The 11,367-nt window shown below is 37.9% G+C and overlaps 1 protein-coding gene across 1 annotated transcript in view; it reads right to left on the bottom strand.

Annotated features, from left to right (window-relative positions):
- The window catches only part of LOC107098829 (teneurin-1-like), a gene marked incomplete at its 3' end in the record, with an annotated part of 205,708 nt that overhangs the window by 76,020 nt on the left and 118,321 nt on the right, over positions 1 to 11,367 (bottom strand). The window contains exon 5 of the mRNA XM_015396686.1: positions 2,981 to 3,219. Coding sequence (XP_015252172.1) covers positions 2,981 to 3,219 — 239 coding nt within the window. The remainder of the gene's footprint in view (positions 1 to 2,980; positions 3,220 to 11,367) is intronic.

Here is an 11,367-nt window from a genome sequence, read left to right as displayed (position 1 = left end):
AAAAGGCAAAGCCTGTTTTAAGGAACAAAAACAAGAAGTTGCAGAAATGAATGTGGAAAAATCGATCAGAAAAAAGCTTGAAACATTAGTGAAAATTTAAAAAATGAATTTTGAATATAACTTCATCCGTCATTCTTAGAATGTCTCTGAAAAGGGAGAAAAGGGCCAGAGAGAGAGAGAGAGAGAGAGAGAGAGAGAGAGAGATGTTTCCCTAATTGTGATCTGAAAAGTGTGGTGTGCCCTCAGCTCCCTATAGTGTGTAGAACCACATTTTACTGGTAATTAAGTATCTCTGGCTTCTTTGCACATCTGGAGATACATTTTTGTAAATTCTTTCTTGCAAAATATCCTAAGCTTTACCAGACGTGTTGGAAGGTAACCTGGCAGTAGATAGATTGATGCATGTAGAACTGAGTTAGTTCTATGTTCAATATCAATATCAATCTGGAATGGCTGCCGTTCATTTAGTGCAATACTTGGAGCTGATGGGGTGGGGTGCCAGCTAGCACCCGCCTTCTATAATACGCTGTCAGCCAATCGTAGCAGCGAATCGTGACGCTTCGTTAGCTGATAAATCAAACTTTTTCTAAATCCTGTCAGAAGAGAAGCACAGACATTTTCCCATCTATAAATCCACAAAGTGCTTCTCTTTGCTTCTTATGTCAACAAGTAATTGTCGCTATTCTAGTTAAAACCAAATGCTATGGACAGGTGAGTTCTCCAGCTTTGCCATGTTTGTAAGCAACGCCCCTCTGACCGGCGCCATTCCTACATGTTCTGCCCCTAAAAACCCTGCTGGCATGTGATTGGTCAGACTCGCTGGTGGTCCGCAGAGGGGCGTATCAGCAGGAGTCTTTCAAGATGGATTTGTTGTGAGACTGAAACCTCAGATAATCCAGCTTGCATTGCAAGGTTAGATGGAAGGTTTAGTCTTTCTGAAGGATGGAAAATGGATTTCAGACAGAATCTGTCTGTTAGACTCCTGCTGTTTCTAAACAGCTTATGGACAAAGATTTAATGGACTTTCCTTTCCTTTACTAATGACCTTCCTCTCAGAATATTTACATAAGGAGCAGATTGAATAAGAACATGACTGAAAGCTGTCCTAATACTAGATTCCCTCATCTGAGCTCTAGATCTGTGCAGCTCCTCCAAAGTCACAGTTGTTTTTTTTTTTATCATTTTGTATTTTTGGTGCGTTTGTGGTTGTTTTTTTTCTGCACAGAACAACGGAGGTAAAAGTGCAAAATAAATACACCTCATTTTTATTTGCAAGCATTTTTAAACCATGTCTTTTTAAGCAAATGACTAAACTTCTTCTTTTAACATATTTGAACACATAGATTAATGATTTTCTTTCACCTTGATATAGAATAAAAAGGACGTATACATGTCGGTCGGACATGCATACAGTTTAACCGATGTGTGATAAACTCATTTCTCTGCAACATAATGGTAAGGAAAACATTTCTCTGAACCTCTGAATAGGCGATAGGAGGAAAGCACACCCACACATTCTGCTGCTTTAGTTGGAAATAACTATTGATTTTAATGAGTTTGACCAAGAGGTTAAAGTAAAGATTTATTCATAAATAAAGTCAGGAATGAAGCTTTTGTTAATCTATTTCTAAAAAGGGTTTACATTAAATTGTGTCAAACGTGGAAAATGGATCAAACTAAATAAGCATTTCTATATGTAATAAGTAAAATAAATATGAAGCTAAATAAATAAAAACATCCATCCCTCCATTCTCTGTCACATTTATCCCTGCTGGGGAGGGGGGCGCTGGTGCCTATATATGGTCATCTCTCTACAGGCGACAGGCGGGGTCCACCCTGGACAGGTCGCCAGTCCATCACAGGGCTAAATAAAACATTTAAATGTAAAATCTTATAAATGCACAATGTGAATAAGGTTTATTTATAACTAGTGTTAAGTGGCTTCATTTAAAATGACTCTAACCGTAATAAACACAGTGAACTTTATTTGTTCAATTCAGAGTATAAATATAAAAATAAGCTCCTATTTGGGTGTAACCTCAAAATAATTCATTATAAATCCGTCCTTTTTCTATATCTGCTTCCCCATCAGGGGCCTGGGGGGGGCGCTGCCGTCCCCCAGCAGTCTTTGGACAAAAGGCGGGGTCCAACCTGGACATGTCACCAGCTGAGGACGGGAAACATCACCTATTTATTCTGTATTTGAAATAAAAATCTATTCTGTTTGCTTTTTATATATATGGTACCAACTGTTAATCATTGTTAATAAATCAGATAAAATAATTACATTTAACATTTTACTGTTGCAGATTTGAACTTCTGTACTTTATATGTTATTAATTGATGTTCAGTATTAAATTTTGACATTAAACTCTTAAAGTTCAACTTTGTTTTGAAGGAACTAAAACCTCAGGAACATTATTTTCCATTGATTATATAACCGACTAACTTAATTAGTTTCATTTGGTTTGGCAATTAAAAAAACTAAATTCTGCTGTAATGGCATTTTTCTTTCTATGGTTGATTGAGGCTGAGAAATAAGAGAGTTAAGTAATTAGACCTTAAAAATGAAGGAAAACATTCAGTATAAAGCCGCGTTTCAATAATTAAGAAGAAGCAAAGGGAAGATTTAGGAAAAACTGTGTTGAGAGGAAGAATGAGTGAAAATAAGAGATTGCTTTATTTTTTGTTTGCAGGGAAGTTAAAAGCAAAGGAACCTGTTTGTTTAAATTGGTCACAGGATAATTAGCCGTTTTCGTTGCTTTGGTCTGGGACGGCTGTTCCTCAGAGGGACAACTTTGGAATAAAACACTGCTTGAAGTTAACAATCCTGCTTTGATACCATTTCAAGTTTGTGGTTTTTGATTTTCTTTACCAGAAGAAAAGAAGACTTCCTGTTTTTTTTTTCACTAGCTGTGATCTGCATGATAGAAATATGTGATCTTCTCTACAGTTGAAGGCAGTTTGTCTGCTGACTCACCGATGACATATGTGAGCAGCAGAGCCAGCGCCAGCGTGAGCAGAGATGCTGACAGCGCCGTGCACTTCCAGTTGCAGCAGCGGTGAGGCTTGTTGAAGGTAAACAGTGGCCTGGTCACACTGCTGCGCGGGAGCGGCCGTGGTGGGGGGGAATACACCGTCCCAGAGGTCAGAGGGTAGCCCTGCCCTGCGCCTGACAGGAGGGCAGATGAACCGGAGCCCTGCTTGAACAGGAAATGTCTGCAGGAAGAAGAAAAGCACAGAAAACACAGTAAATTCCAATATTCCCCGATTACTAGGATTGGACAACACGCCATGTTTGCATACATTGATATTTATATTAAATGATGGTTCTGGCTCATCCCAGGCCTGTAACTGTTGGCCTTTCAGTCAGATAAATATCAGCTCTGACTGTTTAATAAAGGAGCTTGACTTTGAAATCCTCCCGACTGAATTGTTTGAAAGAAACAGCTTTTTAAAAAAAGGAGCTTTGAAAATCCATTTATCTTCAACTTTATACAGCGCAGGGTTTTCATGCATCCTTCATTTCTTTATATTTGGCTTTTAAAAAAATTCATTTTATGCACATTATAACAGACGTACTGACGGTGTTTCTTTGCTTATGTCTTGATAGTTTTTATTGTTTTTGTTTTGTGATTGCAGGTGGAGAACTAATAAACCCCTTAACAGTCATGAAGGATTGCTGATAAAAATAAAATAACACTGGATAGATAATGCTTCAGATGATCATCAGAATGCGAAGCTATCACCTCATGTTGGAGCTAAAAATACAGATTTAGTGTCCGGATCTTTGGGACAAAGGAAATAGATCAGGACTACTGAGAGAAAATATTAGTTCCTAAAGTTTTATGAAATTATAATAATAAGCCTTTCTGTGGTTTGCAGGAAGTGAAAAGGGAAAGGCAGCGAAACGCTTAAACCAAAACCTCAAAGCATCTTTTAAGCATAGCAGCTTTTCTGGTGAAACAGCTGATTGCTGCTGAATCATCATCTAGTCCATGTTTAGGTTCACAGCCGACCAACGGCTCACCAGGACCTACAGTGACTCAGCACGACTTGGCTTGGAGGGTCAAAACAAAAGATGAACCTAAACAGGTGGAAGCTTTAAGGAACTGCATGTTAAATATGTTTAAAAAAAAATCATTCAGAAACAGCAAAGACAAGGAAATAAATATGTCATCTCGGTGCCAGATTTTCTGATGATGCTAATTAGGGATTCACTTTGTTGGAGCCTGCACTCTGATTTATCACTCTTTTAATAAACAATCTAAATAAATATGAGATGGGTGCAGATGAAAGATTTCTAGAATCGGTCTAGAGTCATTTTTTATGATTCAGTTCTGCAGTTTAATAAAACCTGTACAGGAAGCGTAGATCCAGAGGTTCCAGAGCGGTTTGGGTCAGAACTCTTCCGTCTTCCAGGTTGGTGATTCAACAGTAATTTTGATAAACTTAAATATTGGCAAACCCGAGAAGAAAGCTAAAATATATGTTCCTAATATGTTTGATTGTTTACGAAAAGCTACAAAATAACATTTTTAAAAGTCTGAATTAGAGTGACTGCAGGCTTTTAATAAACTTCATTTCAAAGCTGAACCTCACGGTACGTAAATAATTTGGTGAACTGATCACTAAACATTTCATTTATTGCTTGTTTATCACAGAAATAGAAGAAAACTGTAAGAGTTTAAACACCTAACCACTAAGTGGGAGAAGGTGTGTCCCACTCTGGGTTCATGGACGCCCCCGTCTCCCACTCTGGTGTAACTACCATGGTTGCCCTGGTAACAGTTAAACACCTCTGATTGGTTGACTCTTCTTTGAAGGTGGTGTAAAGCAAGCTGTCAGTTAATTGCTGTCCTGATCTTAAGAGGTGCAGCAGGAGCCATTTTTGCATCTTGTGTTCCAAAAAGGGAAATACCACATGGGAGCTCCGTCTGCATCTCTCTAAGGAAGACTGTAGTGGGAAGATGGGGAAGTCACGGTTTCTGCGCTGGCCTATCTAGGACAGCGCTTCACCAATTACTATAGAAAGACACAGGCTGCTCTTTTTCCTCAGGTATTCTATGTCTTATTCAGATTCTATTTATGTAAATCTGGACTCCATGGGATTAAGTCTCACTCTGAGCTACACCTGAATGAAGCTCATTTAAAGCGCCCTTAAGGGGGGGGGGGGCATGTTGGGTTCAGATATTAACCAGACAAATGGTCTGTTCACAGATCTAGTCCAGCGACCCCCTGACCTGCCAAATCAGCTCTTATTTAATGTTCAGTCATTCAGCAGAGTTAATTACCCACATGTTGTGATGCACTTATGTGCTTTTAATCTTACCGTGGTTTTTAAATGGCAGAAAATGGACTATCAAAAATTAAAAAGGGAAGTTATAATCAAGGAGAAGTGGCGTAAAAAAAAAAAAAAAAAAAAGCAGCAGGACTCTTTTTGCAATTTAGATTATGTTCCATAAAACATTTTTGGAGCAGGCAATCCAGTGCCGTACAACAGTATTAACATCTAGTAAACCTTTTCACACTTTTTAATATTACAACCACACATTTTAACGAGTTTTATTGCAATTTTATGGGGTGCTACAGATTGGTGTACAGTAGAAGAAAAATAACCAAATGTTTTAAAAGCTACTGATGTAGCCAGACGTGCATTCAGCCCACAGAGATCTTAGAAAGCATTTTAACTTCTTAGCAAATTTAGCAGAATAGTTTGAGCCGTATAGCTTTTCTGCACCGTCAGCCACATTAGGAAATCAGATTAGAATCTATGAACATTAAATCTGAGATCTCCCAGTCTATCAAATCCAAATAAGATGCATTAAAGTTTATGGTTGTAAGGCAGTAAAATGTAGATAGATTCCAGTTTTGCAGATAGTTTTACAATAAACTGATTAAAATATAACAGAGACATTCAAAATGTATCAAAAATATTCTAAGCTAACCCACCAAACAACCGGCAACAGTAATTCCCATGAAAATCCAACTTTTCTCATAACACTCTTCAGATTTAACATAAGCCATAGAATATTAAAATGCAATCTCTTATCCCGCCCAAGTCCTCCTTCCTTTGAGGAACCCCAGATTTAACCAGGGGGCTTCTCTGGTGCAACCTCATAAGCTACTGCTGCAATGCAGAGCAGCAATAATATGAAACAGATTGAAATAGCGCCGGCACCCACGGATCAATGCCTTACCTATTCCCTTTGACACATCAAAGCAACTACTTAAGTTATAAGGCTGTTAGATGACGACGGGGCTCATTTTCATTACCAAATGTCTTAGACAGTAGATGAAGATCGGGGATGGAGCTGAAGGGCAATTAATCTGGGTACCATTTCATCTATATTGTGTTTAGATAATGGAGGGCAGAGGCTGGTGGTGGCAGACCAGCATGAGAATGGGGGCCGTTTTCCAATTTGGAAAAGTGGATCTAGGCAGAAGAAGAATTAATAGAAACTCCAGCTCATTGTAGCATCATAGAACGGCTGCATGGGCCGAAACTCAAGGAATACTTTCATTTTTATGACTGTGTTTTTATGGTTTCCAATCATCATAACAAATGAAAACAATATTTCTGAGCTCCTTGAATTCACAGACAACATGATTGCCCCGGGTTACGGTGCGCTCTCTGGGGGGTTAATGCTGCTTTCAAAGTGTATGTTGAGCTGCAGAGTGTAACTTTGAGCATGCTGGGAAAAGATGAGAGGTCGAGGGCCGCTGGTCCCTGAAGGGCCCTTAGAGAACAGGCCATTAGAGTGAGGGTCATAGAGCAATGCGACTGCACCACCGGACACCATGTCCTCATAACAACCAAACCTCAAACACCTCATCATTAAACGCATTTAGTCTCATTCAGCCCTGAAGACGGATCCATTAAAAACTCTGCAGGGTTTTGATCCTGAACTTTCTTGTTCTTGATGTTAGATGAATTCTCAGAAGGAAGCACATTACGAGCAAATCCACACAAACACAACTTTATACAGATCTTTCTTTTTACACTTTATTTTGACTTACACTTTACTAGAGTAAATTTACTATAAAATATTTCCACTGTTGTGGACTACTTTACACAGATAACTTTAATTAATGGCAAAAAAAGCACATTTTGAGCTAAAATGCACCAGAGAGACCAAACACTGCAAAAAAATAAAATCTAAATAAGTAGTTTTTTCTTAAATTAAGTGCATTTTGTCTTGAATTGAGGATGTAAGCGAAACACTTTGCCAAAGGAACAAGACAATTAGAAAAAGACAATCACGTTGTCTTATTGCAAGTGGATTTTATCTAATTGTTTTATCTTGAAGAGTGTTTTATCTAATATTTTATCCATTCCTAGATGATGGTACAGTTTTAGTTCAGCTAAATGAGCGTTCTGTTCTCCACCAGCTTCATTGTCTTAATTGCACCTGCTAAGCTTTCTCTGACATATAAAGGTCAAGATATTATACAGTAGAAAGTAGAATTTTCCCTGGAGGCAGTTTACCTCGCTGTAACATGCAGCTGATTACACACTGGATTTGTCTTATAGGTTTAATGTTGAAAAAATAGTTGAAGAAATGTTTCTTCAATTTCTTCCTCTGAGTTTTCTAAGAACGTTATATCTGGTGTTTCTAATTACATCTTTTATTTACAGTTTTCCTTGACAGAAACTTTGAACCAATCTGAATCCATTGTCTCTATAAAGCACCTGGAGGTGACGTGTTGTGAATTGGCATCAATCAGCCGCCATGTTTATTTATTCTTCTTACCGTCTCTTTTTTTTTTTGCGGTTACTCGAGTCATTTCTTGGAAGCTCACTTTTATTTTTACTTGAGTAGAATTATGTTAAAGTAGTTCTGCTCTTATTTTCAGTTAGTCTATGAAACGCTGATTTTTAAATTTTTTTATTTGTAATTTAATGTAAAAAAAACAGCTAAATGTTGGTGTGTTTGAAAAAAAAAACGATGTTTGGGAATTTACTGTTCTGTTCTGTATTATACAATTCAGTCTCAATTTCCTGCAAAGACGAATAGTGGAAAAGAAAACCAGAAGAAAACCTCTTATCTTTTAGTCAGGTAAATCGTGCAATAGTTTAGTTACAGCAGCAGCTATTCAAAATGTCCCCATTTTCCTTGACTGGTCCTTGGCTGGTCACCTACAATTGCTTTTTTAAACATCAATCTCTTTGTACTAAAATATTCTGTCATGATTTGTGGACATTAAGATCTAAAGAGAAGCATCATCTCCTGGTCAGACCCTGTAATTCAGTGAAAGGTTGGAGTTGGAGTAAAAAAATATGCAAGAAGGGTTCACTGCAGTGGCTGGAAGTGCGCTCCCACTGGGGAGAGCCATTTTGAATGGCTGCAACTGTAAAGGCGTGTGCAAACATTACAATAATTAAAAAATTCAAACCTTTAACCAATTGGTAATTTTTGGAGTTTTTATATCATAATAATGTGTGCAAAGACTCTCCATCTGAAACAACAGAGCTTGAGCTACTTTGGAAATAAAATGAGTCAGAAATTAAATATTAACAAAGCTGGTTTTACGTTAAACGGCACAATAAAGGATTAAATCTAAAAAGATGTGGGAAAGTTAGCACATAAATCGGCGATGCACTATTAGAGGCGACCAGACTGTCTGGAAGTGGGAATCTATGGGTCGCAGTGAGCCTGCCTGCTTCCTTGGTGTGTGTGTTGCCTTTGAGTCCGTCTGTAGTGTGGCCCTATGGCTAGAAGAGATAATGTCCATCCCTCACTGTCTACCTCCTGTCCTTTCTCCATCCAGCCGTTCAGCACCTGCTGAAGGCTGCGAGTCAGATGGGGGACACAGGAGGCTGCACAGGGAGCTGCTGCACACCTAAGGGTCAATGCTAGTTCATCTATGAAAGGCCAGAGATAAACTCAGGAAACAAACACAAGAAAAAGAACAAAAAAACATCTTCCATAAGATTGTCTTTTTTTTTTTGTTTGAGGCCACAACAAGAGCCTGCTCTATTGAGCTGTTTTAAATGTTCTTCTGAAAGTGGATTAAAGCAGAAGAGATCAGAAAAATGCATTTTTCAATGCATGTAGAAGCCCTTTTCTTCTTGTGTGGCTCTTTTAAAACTGCTTCACGCTTCTTCCTGGATCCGTCTTTGATCTTCCCAGACAATATCTAGGGGCGATGCCCGGGAAAGCTCCGACTTCTTATCAGAGGGCAGATTTCCCCAGAGAGCGGAAGAGAAGGAGAGCTCCGGCTCACCGGGGGGTGGGAGTCTCTGGGCCTGGCGGCTGCCTTCTATTAGCTCGCTGCAAATGGTTCAGTTCCTGTTGGAGTGGGCGGAGCTATTTGTTCACACAATCTATCCTGTCTGGATTTAGATTCGTCTGTTTTGGTGGAAATGCAGTAAAAACTATTTAAATTCATGTATGAATCTGATGAAATATCATCATCAATAATCTGTCAACAGCCAATCAGCAGCAACTTCTACCTGTCCGTCATTGAACCATTTCACTGCTTTATTTATAGAACATAATCTTTCTACTAGAAAATATATGGAATCACAATATTAATCCTTCTATTTGAAATTAATTCTTATATCATAAATATTTTCTAACTACTCATTAGTAACCATTAATTTACCCATTAGGAACCACAGTAGAGTAAATAATGATTAATATTTAAGAGAGAAAACATAAACATGAACCAACAAACCAGCTCTAAAAGGGATTTGATTGTTTATTGTTAACAGCTGACTAAAGGTTCACATAGGTTTACATTAAACATTAAAGATTGTAAATATTTTTATGATTTTAAAGAACAGATATGGAAATAAAAGGAGCAAATGAGCCGCCACTGGTCTAACCCCCCCCCCGCCCGGCGTCTCTGCAGCTCCATCAGGATTCTTCCCTCTGGTCCATTATCAGACTGCTGAGTCACTTCTGTGGAAACCAAATCCAGACCTCAGCAATATTAGCTCCTATGATTCTGTCTTTGATGCCGTTGATAGAAATATTATTCAATAATTACTTTGGCAGAGTTAAAAACTAAAGTTTTAAGTAACAACCTCACAGCCAAATATTGAAGAAGCTGATTAGGCCTGATAAATAGTTTAAATAAAACATCCTTTGACAAGCGTTGAAAGGTTTCAGGAAAACAGGCTTAAATCAGAGCCAGCCCAGATTTAGAAACTCATCCAGGACTCGCTGTCATTTCTGGAGCTTTTTTATAAGTTTAGTTTTTGCCCTTTAAATAAGATGGAAGTTCCTGAGTCGCCTCTCTGGGAAGAATCCCAGAGCAGAGTTAGAGAAGCTTGGAAGCTGAAAACATAACTTAGTTTAACAAAGCTGTTAATGTGTTCTATACCTAGATTATTAGGGACAGATTAGAGATTTTTTTTTTTTTACATGAGAATAAAGTTATAATATTACAAGAATGAAGTCGTAAAATTATGAGAATGAAGTCATTATACTTCAACCCACTTCAGAAAGAAAGCTTTGGGCTTCAGATGTCGACCAACCAGCTCCACCAAACATCAACTCCAGTCCACTTAGAGTCACACTGATGATAATTTAATGCTAAAAGAGTTTTTTTCATTATTTGTGCAATTGATGCCAAAGTATAACTTCACAAAATGCTCCAACTTCCTCTTTTTTAGGGAAGACAGGGCTTCTTGTTAGAGTTGTCTTAAAATACAACTTTATTCTCATAATGTTATGATTTAATTCTTTTAATATCACGTTATTTTCATAGAATTAGGACTTTTTTCTGATGTTGCAGCGTTATTCTCATATTACAAGTTTATAATGTTACATTATTCTCAAAATGTTATGATTTTGTTATCATCTCAATAAAATACTCTGTCGTAGTTCTGACAGCAGTAGGATAATGCTCTACAAATATGATTAATCTTAAATATAAAGCTCTGTGGGAGCTAAGCTAACGCTATCGTCACTGTTTATACTGAGGCTTGATTGAACTGTTGTTTATGGCTGAGTATATGCAGTATAAATATTATATATATTTACATTTAGAGTATATCCAGCAATTTGTTTCTAACTTTGCCGGTTTATCACAGCGATGGATGCTGCATATAAAGATCGGATTCAGCTGTTGAAGACAAGCGATTAGCTGCTTCTATCATCAGCCAAAACCAAAAGAAACAGAGTAAAGTTTCAAGAAGCGGAAAAAATTGCTAATCTCAGGTTTGGTTTTTGATTGGTTTCCACTCTCAAAGGGATAAAAGTAGACAGTAGTGGACAGAAACCGATGAAGGCTAAAAGCACAAGGACAGGAGAGACACACTGGGGTCTGACTTTGCTCACATCAGAATGCATGTTTAGAGTAGTTTGTGTTTATTTGTCTGAAATAAAACGCCTTCATTAAGTATTTATTAATCAT

This window comes from Cyprinodon variegatus, unplaced genomic scaffold (assembly GCF_000732505.1).
Source record: "Cyprinodon variegatus isolate N-32 unplaced genomic scaffold, C_variegatus-1.0 Scaffold814, whole genome shotgun sequence".
NCBI classification, from domain to species: Eukaryota; Metazoa; Chordata; class Actinopteri; order Cyprinodontiformes; family Cyprinodontidae; genus Cyprinodon; species Cyprinodon variegatus.
The sequence above is the reverse complement of the archived record's forward strand: the minus strand, read 5'-3'. Positions and strand labels throughout refer to the sequence as shown.